The sequence below is a fragment of the Oryza sativa genome, chromosome 7, assembly GCF_034140825.1.
Source record: "Oryza sativa Japonica Group chromosome 7, ASM3414082v1".
In the NCBI taxonomy this organism is placed as follows: Eukaryota; Viridiplantae; Streptophyta; class Magnoliopsida; order Poales; family Poaceae; genus Oryza; species Oryza sativa.
In genome coordinates, this window is record NC_089041.1 from 28,324,933 (window position 1) to 28,345,507 (window position 20,575).

Sequence of the window (20,575 nt, forward strand, 5' to 3'; positions counted from 1 at the left end):
TTTAAGCATGATTACATGATATTATTGAAAGATACATTTGAGATCATTTTATGTGGTTTATTATTCAAACATCTTTACAAACTTAGGAATCCGGTTAAAATGGGCATTTATGAATTGAGATGGTGAATATTATGATTATGAACGTTGATGGATGATGAAGTTGGTGTAGGGAGTTTGGAAAGTTTTGGGTGGTTTAACCAGATTATAATTACCCCCTTATTACTCCTTTACTTTATCATTGTTTTATTTATTCATATCTCTTCACTAATTATTTATAATATGTCTTGCTGAGTATATAAGTACTCATTCTTGAATAATTTAACATATAGAGGATCGTGCTAACCGGAAGACCAGAGGATAGCGAAGTCTACGGCAACGACGAGTTTTTCTTCTAGGCTAGTCTACACTCGAGCTATTGCCTGTGGAGTTCTTTGGAGTTTATTAGTTGTAGTTTAGTAATTTAGAAGTTTGGATTTTTCTTGTATTTTCAAATAAGGATATTTTAGTTTGGATCTTTTCAACCTTTAACAGTTGTATAATTAGCCTGTATAAATAAATTTGTGTAAGTAATCGAAAGCTATTCTGTATATCAATCTATGCGTGATCGAAATCCTGGACGATCACGAGTGGATTTTCGGGGCACCAAGCCTAAATTGGGTGTCCCCTCAGAGGGAGAGGCGGGGAGGTGGAGGCGCGGAGCGAATAGGAGTCGAAACGAGAGCAGCGTGTGTCCCTAGCCGGCTAACCCTAACCTCTAGCAATGGACTTTTTTCTTGTTGAGACGTGGGGTGCCACCATAGCGCTGCCCGGTGATAGTCCTCCCCGCCGCCACCTCGTCCGCACCCATTGCCGCTCGTCTGTGCCAGGCGCCACCCCGCGACCGACCGCTGCAGCTCAACCACTGCTCCTCTCAAATCCAGGAGCCGCCTCGCCTCCGTGACCGCCGCCGCTCATCCGCGACCCGCCTCCGCCCCTCCTCCACTCGCACCGACGAGCTCCTCCGCCTCCATGCTCGCCGCTCACTGCGCCCCAGCTATTGGGAGCCAGACGGCACTAACATCCGTGCAAAGCTGTCCATCCCATCCCACCTCAGTCCCTTCTACCAAACAAAAAACTATAACCATCCCATACCATAAACTAAACAGATAACTGGAATCTTTCCATCCAAAAAACTAAGATAGGTCTAACCCATCCCACTTGGTCCCCAAACCACACACGCCAATGGATCGAAATGGTGGCCTTTCCTGACGGTGGTTTTCAGGGGTAATTAAAACGCATATACATTACAGACAGGTGAGTGGTTCAATGCGCACACGGAACACCAGGACCTGCCCTGCATACGGGAATATCTCCACGATCACACAAATTATTTTTTTTTGAACCTTTTTAATTTTTAATTTTAAAACTAAACCATTTCAAAATTTATTTTTAAAATCTGAACCTTTTAGCCACGCCAGCCCGCCTAGCGTGACAAAATACTGGCACGCCACCTGCAGTGGGTGTGATAATACACGCCAGTGACTCCGGCGTGGCCAAATAACGCTATCACGCCGGGGTGACAATATTGTTTTGCCACGCCAGGCCAAAAGGTTTATATCTTGAAAATAAATCTTGGATGGGTTTATTTTTAAAATTACTAGAAAAAATACATGTGCGTTGCAACGAGTAAAAATGTTTTGGGATTGCTATACATTATACTCCTTGTTTGTTTTTTTAGTTGAATACTCCTTGGTTTTAGGCTGAAAGCCCCATTCATTTCTTTTCAGCCTCAGCCCTGTCCGCTAGCTCCATCCGCTCGGCTTGCCTCTTTGGCCTAGCCACAAGCGGAGCTGTAGGCCAGCTTGCACAGCCAACTGCCGTCTTTAACTTCTAACCGATCCTCCCCATCAATTCCAGTCAAATATTTCTTGATCTCCCAAAATTGGTTGAGTGCTTTTGATCCACTAGATCTCCTCTTTCCATTTCGGCGAGCTAAGGCTGCTCCCCCTCCCCTCCCCCTACTGGCATCGTTGCTCTCTCTCCGCCTCTCCCCTTCCCTCTCACCCCACCAACGGAGTCACTCCCTCTCCGCTACTCCCCCTGCCTCCATTTTCAGCCCCTTTCTCCTTGTTGGGGTGTCGCCGCCGCCTCGCTCCTCGCCAGATCCGGCCTGAGGCTCACCGTATCTAGCCTTGGGAGGTGGTGGCAGCCGGCAGGTGGTCGTGGCACTGCTCAACCGAGCCACCGGCGGCGGCCACTCCGCACCCTCTCCTCTTCGAATCTAGCCTTGGGAGGCGGCGACGGCAAACTCATGTCACTCGTGTCTCCGGCGAGATCAGGTGGCTGGATTTTTGTTCGATTTTGGGTTTTTTTTTTCTTCGTTTGCCATTTTGCATATTGTATTTGGGGTCTAATTCGAGGAAGTTTTGTAATCAATTTTTGTAAGCTGTATATGTAAGTTATTCTAGTGCAACACGAACTTGTTTAATTTTTTGTGTGCTATTTGACCCGGAAACAAGATGATTTTTGTGTGTTGGACTCAGGATGTTGCGGATGAAAAAATTTAGGTGAGGACGGATGGAAATTTTCACCGGAATCCTTACATACTTTTTTATTATTAGGTATAGATTAACACCATACAAAATGCTTGTGGTCCTTTGCATGCGCAGTAACCTTTTGTTTCTTTCACGGAAAGAAAGGGGCATTAATTTTGTATACTTGAATACGTATTACATCCTATATATCGGTAAGCATATATTTATACTGATTTTTATGTATATAATATAATTATCTTTAATTTTTGAATTAAAAATGGTTCATTATAAGATTTCAGAGTCAATAAAAATCTATTGAAGAAAGAGGTGCAATACATTTGATTTTTCAGCAATGGAATGTGCATGGTCCGTGCTAGTGGTGAGAGAAAAAATTTGCGCGCAAATATGATTTGACAGGAGGGAGGGAAAGTAGACTTATTCCAGAAGAGGCCCATAGACACAGTGCAAGTAATAGACACAGGTGCAAAAATGAGAGGAACGTTGGAATCGAACCCTGGTCGCCGGGGTGAAAACTTTCGCCCTTAACCAAGTAGGCATTACATGGAACAAAAATATATTCTCTCCATTCCAAATTGAAAAATGATCATCATATTTGTCATTATTTGTGCATGGAAGTAAAGTGTTTTGATTTACTATTAGGTAAAAAATAGTGGGGAATGTGCATGCATTGAGTTTGTTACCAAAATAAATGTAGTACGAGAGAGTTATTATATTTTCTTGGTCTTAATACACCCATGTAATACGATGATCAATTTAAAATAGAGGGAGTAGTATATAAACCTCGGTTTTCGAGTGGATTGAAAAAGATCCGACCCAACTATTAAGCGGATTAAAACGGATTTAGCGACTCGTGTGGGACGACGGACAAAAAAAAACACCCGGAATCCTTACGTATTTGTTTTTATTATTATTAGGTATAGAAAAATTAAAAAGGTTCAAAAGAAATTCCTATCACACGTACTACGTATTCTGCTGGCCCGACGCTCGTCCAAAGGTCTGAGACCATGAACGTAACGGCCTACGCTATATGTACACCAACACGCACGCACGTTCGGTAACACAACACCACCGCCGTGGCCGTCCTCGACGGGCGATAGCCTCTACCGTCGGCCTCAGCACAACCCCCAACGGCACCGACTTCGCCGCGTCCAACCGTTCAACAACAACAGCTCCTCGAGCCGCACGACCAGCGCCAAGTGGGCCCATTATTTTCAACTTGGGAATTCAAAATTGAATGAGATTAAAAAAAAACTACAACCCAAAGTTTAATGGTTGTATAACACTCCATCCCATACTCCCTCCGTCTAAAAAGAAAATGGCAAACCTTAGAGGATGTGACCCTTGATTCTGTCCCCAGATTCGTTGTACTATACTAGGAGGGGTCACATCCCTCTAAGGTTTGCCTTTTTTTTTTTAGAACAGAGGGAGTAAGGGGCAGTTGTAGTTTTCCGCGTTCAACATTTGACCATCCGTTTTATTTGAAATTTTCTTATGATTTGTATTTTTATTGTTATTAGGTGATAAAACATGAATAATACTTTATACGTGACTTTTTAAAAAAAATTAAATAAGATGGACGGTTAAACATTGGATACGGAATACCACAACTGCACTTATAATTGTACGGAGGGAGTATATAGCTGTAGGTACAAGCATAATTTCATAAAGTTTCAAGTAATCCAGTGTTACGGCATTTCAAAAGTGCTTTGTCAGGTCTGCCCTTGCACAACACAGGAGTTCAAGATAGTAGATAGCAACCAATGCAACAGGTTCAAGACTAAATAGGCATGGATATAAATTACTAATATTTTATATATCTGCGCGGCTCTATCTTGCGATGGCTGGAGAAGGAAGGATAATGCCAACGTAACTTGGGCACAGGCCATCTGTTGTTGAACAAGTCGCTGAATTACTTCCGTGAAACAAAGTGAGTAAATATCATTGAACCGCTTCATAATTAAAAAACACACATACCTGTTTTGGTTGTCCATAATCTCAGGAGAGATGTCCCTACAACAAAGACACAAAACAGTTCAGCATCCGGAAATAATTAACTTATAGCTTTATAAAAGACAAATGATCACACAAGTCACAATTGTAAAAGACCAAGTGATCACATAGGTCTACATATAAGACATACCCTTCTCCATCAAAATAGCTCAATAATTTCAGAATTGTATCCCTTGGTAAATACGGAGTCTCTTTCCTACCGTAGAAGTTCATACCAACGAAATTACCATGACAATCAATCAGGGGCCCTCCAATCCCAGCCTAGCACAAAAACAAAGTAGCACGTATGAAAAGATATTTTAAATGCCTTACACAAGAAGTTCCGCAGAAGCAGGGGCATTTCACACTTTACAAATCTTTGTCACACTGTAAGATAGTTGGTTGTTTCATTTCCTAGGGAACATGTGTCATGCACTCATTTATTTCCCAAACCTTGCCTAAGGTGTGGCCATCTTGTTAGACACCCCTTTGGCTAGGTTTGGTAAGGCATGGCAATGTTTGGTAGTGTTATATTGAATTGTTCATGTTGTAATGCAACAAATTGTTTCACTAAGAAAATTAAAGCCTTTCTTTTACAAGGAAAAAAACAAAACTTCAATTTGGAGATTCAGTGTACCTTACTGATTCTACAAGTGGAGACCTTAAGTTCTTTGCAGTCAAGTTTGCTTGGTTTGTCAGTCAATATCCCACTTGTGGCCATTAATTTGGCTGACTTGAAGACGCGTCCTACAGATAATACCTCCTTACGCTCAATTAGCCCTGGATCATGAAATTCTTCCGTACGAAGACAACGAAAACCTTTGATGCTGACAATAGCAACATTGTAATGCAGATGATAATGTTGCAATGTCCCTACAGTTTGTTGTTTGTTTGGAAGGTGTACAACAATCTGCAGAAGTAATGTGAGGATTTACCGGTATCTCAAATGAATAAGCTCAAGGAGGACAATACAATACCAACCTTCAAGTTATCATTAATCCTGTTTTCATCATCAGAAATCCTAACCAAACTTGCTGAAGTCAGAATCCTTGTGTTGGATTCATCGCAGCCTATAAATATTCCTGTGCAAGCAAAAATCCGTTCTTCGCCTACAAGATCATAATGAATCATAGTTAGTGATATGATATAAAAAAGAAATGAAAATGCAATGAGATTATAACAATGCGATTACCATTGAATGAAGCAAGAGAGACAACAACACGAGACATGTTTGAAGCAACTTTTTTGGTGAGTTTACTCCAGATATCATCAGCAAATTCATTTTCAAAAGTATTAACCAAACGCATGCCTCCTGGTTAAAAAAAAGTAGTACCACATATGAGAGTGCTGTAATACAACTGTCAAAATGTGCAATACAAGGGAGTAATCAACAACAAACTCACCGTCAAGGACAGCTGGCAAAGGATAACCTTGGGACGTTAGTTCCTTGATTAAAAATTTCCCAAATTCTGGTAAACAAACTGAAATGATTAATCATCATGTGTTAACAATGACAGCAAAATTAGAAACAATGACTCACCATCACCATCAGCAACTGGCAAGAAAGGGGAGGCCGTCTCCATAAAAAATGGATCATTCTCAATTGGGTTTTCTAGAGAAAAAAAGGTGTAGGCGATTAATGACCATGTGTTAGTAATGATCAATAATTAGTGTTGAAACATGATGACAACTTTTGCATGATATGTCATATTAGTGACCTAGCCTGATTCACCTTCTGAATCACTAGAAGAAGACGACTCCTGCTCATTCTCAGGTTTCCTACTGGAGTTACCTAAAATGGAAAAGATGAGAGGAATGAGCAGATTGGACAAACTGAAATCCTTGGGTAAAGGACACAATACTAGATTTTCATGCAGAACATCCATGTATGTTAGTACAGACAGGTAAAAGCATAAAATCAATCTTGCACAAATGCTGACAAACCTACAAATGATGAATAGTTTAAAATAAATGATAATGATCTGCTTGACAGGCGACATCACAGTTTAGTAGTCTTTAGGAGTTTTTGCACACTTACGTAACTCAAAAGAGTCCGAACATCCTTCCAAGCCTTCCAAATAGGACTTGGAGGTTGCAGGAGATTCTTGTATCTCATTTGTGCTCCTTCCAGTTGTGCTATCAAGTTTCTTAAGCTCACCCCTGCAGTATAACACAGTAAATTCATCAAGAGTAGTTACCAAAGAAAAGGTGGAATGGATAAGGACAATTGGCATTCTATATTCCTTTTGTAGCGAATGATATGGTCAGTGATGTCATTCAAAGATTCATAACTAAGGGTAAAAGATTTATCAACCACCGTATGATAACAGATAATACAGTTAGCATGGTTAAAAGAGCTAACAATCCTGTGCAGGGTAGGTTGTGGGTTAGTCTCCCCACTTATGCAACCTGAGGTTTACTTTTTGGAAAACTGCATATTGGAGTAACATTTCAAGAAAAAAATAAAGTGGTGAGGATCCCTGACATCCCTGAAAGCACGCAGCCATGGACATATAGCCTCTGCAAGAGCAGTTGAGCGCTATGTGCCTATGTTTCTCTTCCCTCTGAATCCATTATTCAAATTAGGCATATCTTTTTGTTTTGGCCTCAATATCTTTTACCAGGCACCACAAACAATAACCAGTGACCAGCAAATAACAGTCAAATTGGACCAAAATGTTTTCTCCAAGATCTATGCATGAATGCTTATTTTCTCGAAAACACAGGAGAACTGCGCTCATTACAAATGAAATATATAGACAACGGAAGGATCCAAAGGACCCTCCCATAACACCACCCCCCCCTCCCCAAAATAAATAAATAAATAAATAAATGTGGTACACGACTAGAACACCCCGCGACGACTAGCTAGCCATCCAAGGCGAGAGACCTTATGCATGAATGTGAAAGAGCTATGCAAACAATAGGAGCAATACAAAAAAAAAATGTGAGTATTAACTATCTCATAGAAACAGACAAATTTGAGAAAATATAATATTAAACCTGCAAGGAAACCTTGATTATTATTTGCTTCAACATGGTCACAGTAGTCCAAATCTAGTACAAGGCAACTGTAATACATGCTTGACAGTACAGGTGGTCTAGATGGAAATGGTACTTATTTAGCTAGAGATGTGAGAAGCAACCAAATTGTTGTCAAGGATGCTCTCTGATGCATATAAATTAACAAACATAACAGCCAGTGAGCTCGGATATTTGGGTAGATCAAAAGTGTTTTTGCCACTCAAAAAAATGATGTGCCTTATCTATATTTATCACAAATACGTGTTGAATTGGAATTTGGACAACTGTAGTCTTATCAAAATATAACTTGACCACTAATTTCTATTGTAATTGTAATATATTTTAATATCCAATAAATTTGTAATAGTATGTCATGGCCAAGCAACGGCCGAAGGTTATATGGGTGGAAGGACGGAGGCTGCGGCCTCCGCTGTCGTGGTTGGTGAGGCTCGGTGGTGGTTCTATATAGAAGAAAGAGAATAGGAGAACGGCAGACAAAGGAGATTGGAGATTTATTATTTTCTTCGTTGCCATCACAGTTCGATTACATCTCCTTATATAGCCTTAATTCTCTAACAAACTCAATCTAACTTGATCCTGATTTAACTCAATCTTTAACTGACCTTAACCTGATTTATCTCTAAGATTACATTAACAAAACTCATCTGTAAAATAAAAGTACTTTTTGACACGGATCTGTGCATATGATTTTTAACTATATCCACCTAAATACTTAAAAATTATTGACACTTGAGTTTCAAAAGTTTGACCAGAGATATATCCATGATCCTTTGAGGCTCTGAGCTACTGCTCTTTACTTCATTTCATACTAGCTAAATGCCCGTGCTTTGCTACGGATAAAAGGAAAAGATATCATAATATTGCCTAAAATAAATAAAAGCATTTTTTTCAACAATATGTTACCCACCTTTTCACTACAAGGAGTATTCACCTCAATTTAATTTTATATATGGCTATCCATTTAGATCTACTTGTTATGTAATATATTAAGAAGTTCAAGGGGTAATGTGTAAAAACTATAATTGGAGTAGGTGGGGTGGCATATTCACCGCCACCACCATTGGAGTCTTTCTAAAGGAGTATAGATGTTTACTGATCGGTGTTCGGTTGCATAGAATTTCTGCCTTGAACTACTAGTTCACTGTTAGCACAAAGGATCTATGATCATCCAGAAGATCTTTTGGATAAACTAACTGCTCTGTTTCCATCTAGCACAAAATATCGAACCAAAAGCTATTCTGGGACTAACCACTTTGCTAGTACTTGTACTCATTTTTCTAAGTAGCCCAATAACTGGGTGCATTCTTCACAGAAAAGTCAACTTATAGTCTTATAGAATTTTACTAGCTTTTCTTGTGTAACAAAGGCTCTATATGATTTATAGGGAACTTATAACAAAGTCAACTTATAGGAAAGTCAGCATTTAATCATTATGATTTACCTCTCAGGAACATGCATGTCCTTTTTTTTACAGAATTAATGAGACTCTGACAGTACGGGCTCAGCCAGTTGTTTATAAATGTACTCTGTATGACTGTGCCAACGTTTAAAACATGAGGCTTATAGATCAGTATGGCCATTTTAAAATTTATAAATGTACTCTGTGTGGCTGTGCCAACATTTAAAACATGAGGCTTATAGTTCAGTCTGACCATTTTAAAAGTTAACACTAAGTGCAGTCCTAATTTAACTTTTCTTTTACAAAAAAGTATTCCATGTGCGCTGCATACCAAATGTCTAAGTATAAAATAGCGATGTATAGGAAAGTAGAGGCTAGCGAAACGAGAAACCATATAGCTGACAGTAAAAACTTACCGGTATGTCTTGAAATTAGCCATGCATTCGGTAATAGTACTCCTTGGCAGGAATGGTGTCCTTTTCTTCGCATAAAAGTTCATGCCAACAAAGTTCCCATCCAAATCAATAAGAGGCCCTCCAACCCCAGCCTAGAAAAAATATATATAAAGACTGCTATAAGCCTACCACAAAATAAAGCGATACTAGAAAATAATTATATACGAGAAAAATGCAACTTTAAGGCCCAAAAGATAAAGTTAAGTGCATATAATGATATATTTAACCACTGATACCACGCCAATATGCCATAATTATTCATTTCCGCAACACATGAAAGTAAAGAGAGATCAGCAGGGCACCATGGTGATTTCACACGTGGAGATCATGAGTTCTTTCCGATAAACTCCGCTTGGATCGTCAGTCAGCACCCCACTGGTGGCCATTAATTTGCCTGACTTGAAGCAGCGCCCCACAGCAACTACCTTACTGTGAGACTCAAATTGCAGCTGATGCTCAAGATTTATTGCTCGGAGACCAGGGAAGAACTTGGTTTCAATAACAGCAATATTGTATTGCAAGTCATACTTGTATAACCACCCATGGGCAACTTGTTTTTTTGGAAGGTGTACTTCAATCTGTAATAATAAATCAAGAAAAAGGTTTACAAATTAATAGTTATATCGCAACATATGCAAGTGATAGAGATGAGATAAAATAGAAGAACTTACAGACACAAATGGCATGATCTTGCTTTCATCATCAAAAGATCTAATCAGGCTAGCTGAAGTCAGGTAACTTGTGCCAAATAAATCAGTTTTGATAACTACGCCTGTGCATGCAGAATGCATAATATCCCCTGCAAAAAATCATGATTTCCATCATTAAGAGTGATGGCTTGATACAAACTTTAAAAGCCAACGTGCATAATCACCATCGAATGAAGCCAGCGAGACAACACTTTCAGATAAGTTTGACGCTACTACTTTACTCAGTTCACTCCATGCTCCTTGACCAGAGTTCTTCAAGCTGCCAAACTCCTCTTCAAAAATGTTATCTTCATGCAATTTTCCTAGATAAGGAAGCATTGCACAATATTATTGTGATTGTTATGACAAAGATGTGCAAGTATGTTAAGAAATTCAAACCAATTACTCACTTGTCTCTCCTCTACTTTTGCAAGCTTTCTTCCTTTTCTTTGAGCTTGTTGAGCAATCACCTATTAGATTATCTGTCATCTTTCCAACCCTGACCACAGAGAATAAAATTGTAATAGTGAGTCAACATTGGTAGTCATTATGGTTGTAAAAGCATTGCAAAAGCAATTCAGCAAATTGGTGAAACTTATTCCTTGATGTGTTTAGAAGGACTCTTTTGGAGATAGTTATAAATAAAGCTGACTACACACGGCTGCATGCGTATATATGAAAAGAAGAACATCATTATGGAGAAGTCCAAAGGTAACTAGGCAAGAACAAAAATGAAGTAAAGTTAGCCACTTAACTTAGACAAAAAGAACCTATGAACTTGACTAACACTGAAGCTACAACAAATATCCAAAAACGCCAAAACATTGATGAAATTGAAGGTACAAGGTGACGAAACAAAAAAACAACAACAACTTCGATTGTCGTCATAACAAGACACTGTCTGAGAGATATGGAAGTCACTACGCGCACCAGTCAATAGTCAATAGAGGTACAATTCCAAGGAACCACTAGCTAAGTTCTAACACAAAGATAAAAGATAAAACAAATACATTTGTACATTCGTGTAGACCATCCCTGGATGGCATTCCTATAAGTCATCAAATTTGTGCTTTTCATCCCCCATATGCATTTTTTTTCTTTCGAGATGACAATCCAGGGCACCGAAGAAATATAGATGAAATTAACCACAGAGAAAAAAGCACAGGAGAAAGAATCAACCGATATATTAGCACACCAGAAGCAGAATTGCAACCTCAATCTAAGAACTTATAACTTAGACCATATCATAAACGAGTAGTGAAAAACCTAGGTTTGCCAGCTGGCAGCTATGTTGATCTCAAAAGGCGCATGACAGCGAGGACATGGGAAGGTGCCACTAGTGGAACATCCAGATTCCAGATCCAAGGATAGGGGTGAATCTGTTGAAGAGAGCACAGAATTACTAGTCTATAATATACAAAAAAAAAAAGATTTCTCTGATAATTGCCCTCTATATTGCTCCATATGCATAGCTAAATTTTGATGACTGTACTAACCAGGAAATTCTATTTTACAATTACAGGCAAGTAAATTAACAACGAACAACAGAATGACACGTCATTTAATGGTTCATTGCTAAATAGTTGGTTCTTCCTAATTAAGTTCATTTACTATGTTATAGAAGGGAAGATGCATGCATAATTTCAGAACTTAGCAAGAAAGCTATAGCCACATGAAAAAGAAAACAAACCGAAAAAGCTATTGGAATGAAACACACTACTCTGTACAAGTTTATTATGTCTGTGATTTAAAACATCGGTTGCAGTCACCCCTTAATTCCGGACCTTGGATGACAGTTCGGAAGTACTAATATTTTGGCACATAGGTACGCAATTGCATTTTTCGATTAAGTTGCAATACAGAGTTTCAGAACATAGCAAGAATGCTAGAGCCACGGGAACAAAGAAAATAAACAAAATCCATTGGAACGCCGCACCCACTGGAACGATCGGGCTCACACCGAGAGATTTTCACACGATTGACACAAAAAGGAGAGAGGAACATCGGAAGATCTGGGAGGAGGGGCGAGCTGTCGACCAAAGGTGGGGAAAACGGATGGAGGAGGTGGAAGAATTTCTAGGGCTTGGAGACGTACCTTCCGTGCGACGCCGCCTGCTTCGCCTGGCCGTCCGTCGCATCCCCCGCTGTGCGCATCCGCTGCCTACTGCTCCCCCGCTGTACGCCTCCGCCGCCGACTGCTCCTGCTTCTCCTCCGCCGGCGATTGCTCCTCCTCTGCGTGCGTGCGAGAAACGCGAGTTGTGGCCTTGTTGGAGCCTTGGAGGGAGAAAACGGAGATTTTTTTTTCTCTCCCCCGAAATATAAGAAACTAGCAAGTATTTACTAGATGGGATATTTCCTAATATACTCGCTCCGTCCTATCTCTTCTCTGCTTTATCACTGTCTCTACTATTACTCCCTCCATCCACAAGTTACACATATTACATATCAGGCGCACTCAGGGCCAGTTTAGTTTCCAAAAATTTTCTCCTTCACCTATCACATCGAATCTTTGGACACATGCATGAAGCATTAAATGTGGACAAAAAAAACCAATTACACAGTTTAGCTATAAATCGCGAGACGAATCTTTTGAGCCTAATCAGGCCATGATTAGCCATAAGTGCTACAGTAACCCACATGTGCTAATGACGACTTAAGTAGGCTCAAAAGATTCGTCTCGCGGTTTCCAGGCGAGTTCTGAAATTAGTTTTTTCATTCGTGTTCGAAAACCCCTTCCGACATCCGGTCAAACGTCTGATGTGACACCTAAAAATTTCCTCTTCCCCAACTAAACACAACCTCAGCCTGATCCATGCACTCACGCAACCACAGTCTTCCGATATCAATCTAACGACTACGAAAGGGCATATAGCCTAGTGGTTACAGTGACCTAAGTAGTATCCTAAGGTCCTGAGTTCAAATCTCCTACTGAGCGAATTTTAGATTGGGTTGTTTACGGGGCTAAGTTCCCTATTTCAATGGCCGTATATATCCGGTTGGATGTAGAGGCCGGGTAAAAAATACCCTTCTCTGAAAAAAAATCAAGATGAGGGATTTTTTTTCTGAAAAAACGCCCGCCTCTTCACTGTAACTTTTCAAGAAAACCCATACCCATCGGTTTCCTCTTCGCTCGTAGCAACTAATTGCCTAAAAATCAAGATGAGGGATTTTTTTCTGAAAAAACGCCCGCCTCTTCGCCGTAACTTTTCAAGAAAACCCATACCCATTGGTTTCCTCTTCTCTCGTAGCAACTAATTGCCCCCAAATTTGCGTCGCTCTCCCATTGCCGCCGCCGCCGACGACGACCTGCACGGCTGCGCCCCTGCCTCGTAGCCCTCGCGGCCTTCTGCCCCGCTTGTCCCATCGACGCCGGTCACCATACAGCCTTAACTCATTTGCGGAGACCCCGGCGCTTTGATCTCCTCCCCAGCGTACCGTCGTGGTTTCTGCTGTCATGGAGGCAACCTTGTACATCTAGCAGAGCCGGCGGCATCAGCAGTTGTTTAGTTGGTGTCAAGTATATGCCAAGCATTGCTACTTCTAGGTGGTGTCATGAATCAACTAGCTGGGTGGCCCGCGCAATTGTGCGGCTAGCACCTATATATATTTTTAATATAATTTTACTTAAAATTTATTAAATAGCAATATCGTTGTCTTAAGAATTTGAAAGACCAAACCGTATCATTCCTGTGTTTCTAATTTTATAGCTTTTAAAAGTCACACCAGTTGCTACCACTTACTTATGTCATCTCCTTTTTTTTTCTCGATCTACCATTGTTTCTATTAATTCTGCTTGTAACCTATACAAATTGGATCGTATAGTTTTTAGAGTTTATTTTCTCGTTGAGTTTTGTTTTTATAAATTTTAGGAGTCCCGTCAAACGCTGCCATTATACTCCTCTACGGCCCATCCACTGCATCTTCTTTTGATTGTCATTGGGATTTTAAAATCGAATATAGTTATCATTTGTGTTTATTTTTTACTTTCTAGAAGTCCCACCAAACTGTCAGCGACTTTGTCACTGTACTCTTTTACGGCTCACCCGCTGCCTCCCTTCTTTATTCTCATTGAGATTTTAAAATCGAACATAATTATCATTGTCTTTTTTTACTTTTAGAAGTTCCGAGCCTTTAAAAATTGGACCTTGTAGTTTTTAGAGGTTATTTTCTCATTGGTTTTCATTTTTTTTAATAATTTTTAGAAGTCCTGTCAAACGCTACCACTATACTCCTTTACGCCCCATCCACCGTCTACTTTTTATTTCCATTGTGATTCTAAAAATTGAACATAACTATCGTTGGAATTCATTTTTTACTTTCTAGAAGCCCTGCCAACCGTCTGCGGCTCTGTCGCTGTACTCCTGTACGACCTGCCCGCTGCCTCTTCTTTTATAGTCATTGAGATTTTAAAATTTAAATATGATTATCATTGGGTTTTTTTTAATTTCTAGAAATCCCGCGCGACCGCCTTGACCGGTTACTTCACGGCCTTCTCGTTGTCCCTCCTTTTAATTGTTATTAGGATTATATTTGGTGTTTTATTAATAGTTTCTAGATGTCCCATCAACCACCACCACTCCAATTATTTATAGGTCTGTTATTTAATTAATGTCATCATGTGTTTTAAATATGTTTTCTTTCAATAGTCTTTATATTTTATCACCAGTTTTAGTTATTTATAAATTGTATTTCCTAGTTGAAATCTTATTTTTCTTTTTTAATTTTAGAATTTATTTTGTTTTTTATTTCGAATTTTAATTAATATGGTATTGTGTTTTTTTAATTTTTTTATTTTTTATTTTCAAATTCAATTGTTTCAAAAATTGTATTACTACTTAAACTCTCTTTTAAATTTTTCTAATTTTGGATATTATTTTATTTTTTATTCTGAATTTTAATTAACATCGTATTGGGTTTTTATATAGACTCTTCTTTCAATATTGCTTATTTTTAATTCCGAATTTTGGTTAATTTTAAATTGTATTCCTACTTGAATTATTCTTTTCTTTTTTTGCTAATTTTGGATTTTATTTTATTTTTTATTCCAAATATTAATTTAATCTCGTATTGGGTTCTTATATGGACTCTTCTTTTAATATTGTTTTATAAAATCAAACATGATTATCATTTGGTTTTTTTAAATTTTAAAATTTCCGAACTTTTAAAAATTGGATCTTATAGTTTTTAGAGTTTATTGTCTTGTTGGGTTTCGTTTTTATAATTTTTAGAAGTCGCGTCAAACATTGCCATTATACTCGTCTACGGCTCATCCACTGTCTTTTCTCTTTATTGTAATTGGGATTTTAAAAATCGAACATAATTATCGTTCAGGTTTATTTTTTTACTTTCTAGAAGTCCCGCCAAACCGTTAGCAGCTTTACCATTGTACTCCTTTATGGCTCGCCTGCTGCCTCCCCTCTTCGTTGTCATTAAGATTTTAAAATCGAACATGATTATCATTGGGTTTTTTTTACTTTTTAGAAGTTTCAAACCTTTAAAAAATGTAAATTCATGTGAGAATTTCTCTGATTAATGTGAGAATTTCTAGCCCCCACAGCGAACGTAGTGTCTCCTTTCAAGGATGTTTTAATAATATATATATAGATAAGCACTGCTAGTATGCAAGAGCCATTCTGAATGTTGACAAGAAACAAGGAACTAAAGCCTACAAATTTGTTGTATTTGTAACGCTGGCTGCATGGAAGATTCTTAGCGTATAAGTTGTAAATTCATCAAGTAATCAGCTGGTGATTAGCAACATTCTACCTTCCTTTTTGTTTCTTTTTTATGGGAGAAATGAACCAGTAAACAATGGATTGATTGTTCAATCGTCTGAATCCTGTAAACTGGTAAAAGCATGTTGACAGAACACAATACAAACGATTTTGTTGGCTTATCCATTCAAGTCTCTTTTAGTGAATAGCATCAGCAATCAGCATTACCATCTCAAGTAACATGCATGTTCTGAAGGCTGGTACAGTAGCACTAAATTAGCTAGTTAACTGGGAAATACAACTGAATTTCTTCTAATCAACTAAATTATTTTGAGCTACTGGTAGCATCTGCATTCTCTTTCAGCTTGCATTGAACCACCTCATTCAACTAGCTTCTTCTGCTGTCTAATATGGAGTGAGAAACCTACATCATGTGCATAGGACTTATAAAATCAGTTCATAACTCAAAAATTCATCACACAAGAAGTATTAAAGATTGATTGATTTACCGGGGGCCAACGACGACGAAGCCGTGAGACGCAACATGCTCGAACAGCTGCGACTCGAAGGAATTACTGGCGAGGTATCCATGCAAGAACACCACCACCTGGTACTCGTCGGCGTCGCACGGCGCCGCCACTAGCAGCGGCGAGGCAGCGGCGCAGCCGTGTAGGTCGGCGGCGGCGGCGGCAATTGAGAGTGACACAAATTTGGGTGCAATTACAGGAGATGGTGACCGGCGTCGATGGGACAAACTGGGCAGAAGGCTGCGAGGCAGGGGCGCAGACGTGCAGGTCAGCAGCGGCGGCGGCGGCAATGGGAGAGCGACGCAAATTTGGGGGCAATTAGTTACGAAAAAAATTTGAAAATATACCTCCTTTTAAAATATATTGCATTTATATACATGCATGGAGAAGAATTACAAAAATATACCTCTCCCGGGACGCGGGATCGCTCGCTCCCGCGGAATGAGGACGCGGGACCGTCGCTCCCTCGCGGGACGCCCCCGCTCCCGCGCCCATCAGCCCGGTCGCGCGCTGCGGCGACGCGCGTCCGGCGCGGTCACGCAGGCCTGCGCTGCGGCATGGACCAGATATGTGTGCATGCACGACCAGACCATGCACGACCAGATCATGCATGTGTGCATGTGCATGCATGTACTGCTCGGTCACGCGCGGCCGGCCTGCGTGACCGCGCGGTGCCGCCCTGGTCACGCACGGTGCCGCCCGCAGGACCGACGCGGTGGTTGCGTCCCCCGCGTGCCATCACGATACCGCTCTCCCGGGCTGCGGGAGAAAGGCGGTGCCGCACGGCTGGGTTGCGGGATCGCCCGTCCCGCGAAATGGTAGCGCGGGATCGTCTCGGTTCCGTGTAACCATACTGCGGGAGATGTATATTTGTACAAATTTTCGTCATATAGGTATATAAATGCAACATAATGAAAAAAGAGGTATATTTTTAAATTTAATTCAATTAGTTGCTACGGGAGAAGAGGAAACCAATGGGCAGGGGATGTCTTGAAAAGTTATAGTGAAGAAGCGGGCGTTTTTTGGCAAAAAATCCCTCATCTTGATGGCAGCCGTTAGATTGATATCGGAAGGCTGTGGTTGCGCGAGTGCGCGAGTGCACGGATCAGGCTGAGTGCACCTAATACGTTGCCTATTACTTTTGACACCAAGACGGAGAAATTAAATCACCTTAGATGTTACAAAATCAAAAAATAAATGCAAACATACAACCAATGAGTATTTAGATAAATCATTGGGTTCTAATAAAATATTTAATTTATCTCTTCATTTAAATCTTGAATGCATAAAGACTACAAATAGGAAAAATTTATTTGGAAAAACTCAAATGTGAAATAGGTGTAACTTTTGTGGATGGAGGGAGTATAAAAATTGAAGATGCTTTTGCTGATATTTTGGTACGTCATCTGTGTATTAATCCGTTTTCAAGTTCGTTCACTTTTGGAAATACATATCCGTATTTGAGTCGGTTTTTAAGGGTGCCTTTGGTTGGTCTTTTCAACCTGCTTTTGTTTTTGCAAAAGCCAAAAGCCAACCAAAGAGCCCAAAAGCCACAACTGCTTTTGCCCAAAGCCTCTACCCCTGCTTTCACTTGCTTTTGGGGGAAATTACCCATCTCTGCCATTAAGAAAAAATGGTTCACTTCGTTCTTTTTTTTCTCCCGCCCGTTCCCATCGCGCGCCGCTCCTCCTCCTCATCGAGCCGCCGCAGCCGCTCCTCCTCGCGCCGCCGCCGATGCCCCTCCTCCTCCTCACCGAGCTGCCCCACGCACCGCCGTGGCCAGCTCGTGTTCGGCATCCTCCCGACCACACTCCTCCCGCGCGAGGGAGACGAGGGAGGCCATCCTTGCCCTCCCCGTCCCCGACTCCATCGCCCCCTTCCGCCGCCGCCGCTCCTCACGGACGAGGAGGAGAGAGAGACATCAAGCAAGCTGCCTAGGAGGGAGGGAATGAAGGGAGGGAAAAAATTGTACGATCTCGACAACAAGAGAAGAAGAGAAGAGGATGGCGATGGCGATGCGACGTTGGGTGTCGTCATGAGCGCAACCTTCCTTCCCTCACGATCCAACTCCCCCGCCATCGGTAAGCCTCCACCCCCCGGCGCCATCCCCCTACCCACCCAAAACCTAGATCCACACCCTCCACTCCGCGCGAGCTGCCTTCCCACACCAGCAGGCGTGGGCCAGCCCCCGCCGGCGAGCGCGGCCAGCCGCCGGCAAGCGCAACCTTCCCATGCCTTCCTGTGTCAAGAGGAAGGAGAAAGATACCTCTGTACATGACATGTGGGGTCCACTCGTCAGGGGAGAAGCTTTTCCAAAAGCCACATGTGTGTAACCAAACGAGCTTTTGGCTTCCTCACAGCTATTTTTCCAAAACTACTTTTCAAAAAGTCATAGCCCACATCAGTTTTTTTTAAAAGCCATAGCCCAACCAAACACACACTAAGTTCGTTTGCTTTTAGAAATACATAAGGAGTTGTATAAGAAATCTTTTAAAAAAACCACGTGCTACTTAAGACGAACAGAACTCCTAACTATAGCTCATGATTTTCTTAAAAATATAAATATTCAAGTGAATTCTCATAGTAAATTTTTACCTTAACTAAATCATATAACAATAATAATAAGATTAAAATAGTCTTCACGCTCACAGTAAATTTTTACATTAAGGCTGTGTTCGGTTTCAGGGGATGGGAACTAATCCCTCCCGCACGGAAAACGGAGCGATCCATTAGCGCATGATTAATTAAGTATTAGCTATTTTTTTCAAAAATGGATTAATTTGATTTTTTTAAGCAACTTTCTTATATAACTTTTTTTTTAAAAAAAACGCACCGTTTAGCAGTTTGAAAAGCGTACGCGCGAAAAACGAGGGAGAGAGGTTGGAAAAAGGGGTGCCGAACACACCCTAACTAAACCATATAATAATAAGATTAAAATAGCCTTCACCTGCTGCAACTCACGGGTATTTTTTCTAGTAGTATAATAAATTTAGGTGAATGTGACACATCTAGTACAATGACTCTGGATAGACTCATTGTACTCAGATGTGGCACATCCACCTAAAATCTCTTATATTAAAGGACGAAAGGAGTAATAAAGTATCTATAGATGTTTTTTTATATTTGTTGTAGATCATAGGTTTTTATATTTTGGGATGGATGACCTATTATTTTTACAAAATTTGTATTAAAATATTTTAAAAATATTTTTTTCAAAAGTTTAAAATCAATATGTCTTATGCTTTTCTTTAAAAAAATGTTCCAAATGACGTTAAGGGGTCTAAATGTAATTTTTATATAGCTCGTGAAATATATGATTTTGCATTTTAAAAATATATCATATAAAGTCATATGAAATATTACTTTATATTAAAATTGTAGAGCATGAGAATATCTACAACATTTTTGTTAACAATCTTATCATTTAGATGTCCAAAATATTTTTTACAAAATCTAAAACCTATTTTAACAACTAGCGAAAAGGGTTTGAATACAAATAAAATTTTTATATTTAGGTCCCTTAAAGGTTAAAGCCCACTGGAATGACGATTTTTTAAAAAACGCGCTCCTAGAGGATGTGAGGCGTCTAGATTTGTAAATTTTTGAAATGAAAAAAATGTTTTTTTAAATATCTTAACTAATTAAAAAAATCATAACTTTTCAATCATCACCTCGTCTTTGTCCGTGTGTTTTTTGTGTCAACGCGCTAATTTTTCATCCGTCCAGAAAAAACTAGTTGTTCCTTTGCATCCCAATAATCGAAGAGTAGGGAAAACTGAAGCATAAACACACAAACAAATCCAAAATTTCCCATGCAGCTAGATCGTTTCCAAATTCCAAATTTCCGATTCGTACACGGAACAGAAAAAAAGAACTCTGGATTGTCAAATTAGACTCTATCCACCCAAATAAAATCAGCGGAGATATCCATGAGAGAACTCCAATCATACCCGAGGTTAGCAACTCCACCTTGACCTCCTTTTTGCCCGCCCTGGATTGAAAGACAAACATCGGTACATCCAACTCGCCATTGCCATAGAGCTTTGTCGCTTGCTAACTGGGGACTACTTGCTGCCATGGTCCGTCGTCGTCTGTGCCCTCATTCTCTGCCGCTACACCCAGAACCACACAAGATGGGGTGGTCGCCAGCCTTTGCTTTGCTCGCTGTCCTGCACCCACTGGCAGCCTCCGCCTTGCTAGCCACCCACCGCTAGATCCACAT

The 20,575-nt window shown here is 40.2% G+C and overlaps 1 protein-coding gene and 1 non-coding gene across 6 annotated transcripts; both read right to left on the reverse strand.

The window, feature by feature from the left end:
- Positions 1-4,171: 4,171 nt before the first annotated feature.
- LOC4344213 (uncharacterized) lies at positions 4,172-12,402 on the reverse strand. 4 transcript variants are annotated; one of them, XR_010742830.1, is made up of 17 exons: positions 12,207-12,402; positions 11,378-11,490; positions 10,522-10,610; positions 10,297-10,434; positions 10,094-10,221; positions 9,725-10,000; positions 9,384-9,514; positions 6,562-6,683; positions 6,256-6,315; positions 6,064-6,135; positions 5,927-5,992; positions 5,716-5,835; positions 5,505-5,632; positions 5,166-5,433; positions 4,675-4,805; positions 4,509-4,544; positions 4,172-4,420 (listed from the first exon to the last, which is right to left on the reverse strand). XR_010742830.1 is itself a non-coding variant. In XM_015792206.2 (17 exons), exons 3-17 carry the CDS (start codon positions 10,598-10,600, stop codon positions 4,336-4,338), a joined length of 1,845 nt encoding a protein of 614 aa, XP_015647692.1. In that variant the 5' UTR covers positions 10,601-10,610; positions 11,378-11,490; positions 12,207-12,402; the 3' UTR covers positions 4,172-4,335. The 4 variants fall into 4 exon arrangements, 3 of the variants coding, with proteins under 3 accessions (XP_015647692.1, XP_015647691.1, XP_066168884.1); XM_015792206.2 differs by having other exon boundaries at positions 5,161-5,433; XM_015792205.3 differs by lacking the exon at positions 11,378-11,490 and having other exon boundaries at positions 5,161-5,433.
- Positions 12,403-15,945: 3,543 nt separating this feature from the next.
- Positions 15,946-20,454, reverse strand: LOC107277585 (uncharacterized). 2 transcript variants are annotated; one of them, XR_010742833.1, is made up of 3 exons: positions 20,304-20,454; positions 16,336-16,593; positions 15,946-16,250 (listed from the first exon to the last, which is right to left on the reverse strand). It is a non-coding gene; the product is annotated as an uncharacterized protein (transcript). The 2 variants fall into 2 exon arrangements; XR_003243341.2 differs by lacking the exon at positions 20,304-20,454 and adding an exon at positions 16,760-16,895.
- Positions 20,455-20,575: the final 121 nt, after the last annotated feature.

Coding starts and splice junctions, on each gene's coding strand:
- LOC4344213 (XM_066312787.1), bottom strand. CDS start 10,600: ATGACAGATAATCTAATAGGTGATTGCTCAACAAGCTCAAAGAAAAGG. Junction 10,435..10,521: donor CAAAAGTAGAGGAGAGACAA/GTGAGTAATTGG, acceptor TTCCTTATCTAG/GAAAATTGCATGAAGATAAC. Junction 5,633..5,715: donor CTCTCTTGCTTCATTCAATG/GTAATCGCATTG, acceptor ATGATCTTGTAG/GCGAAGAACGGATTTTTGCT.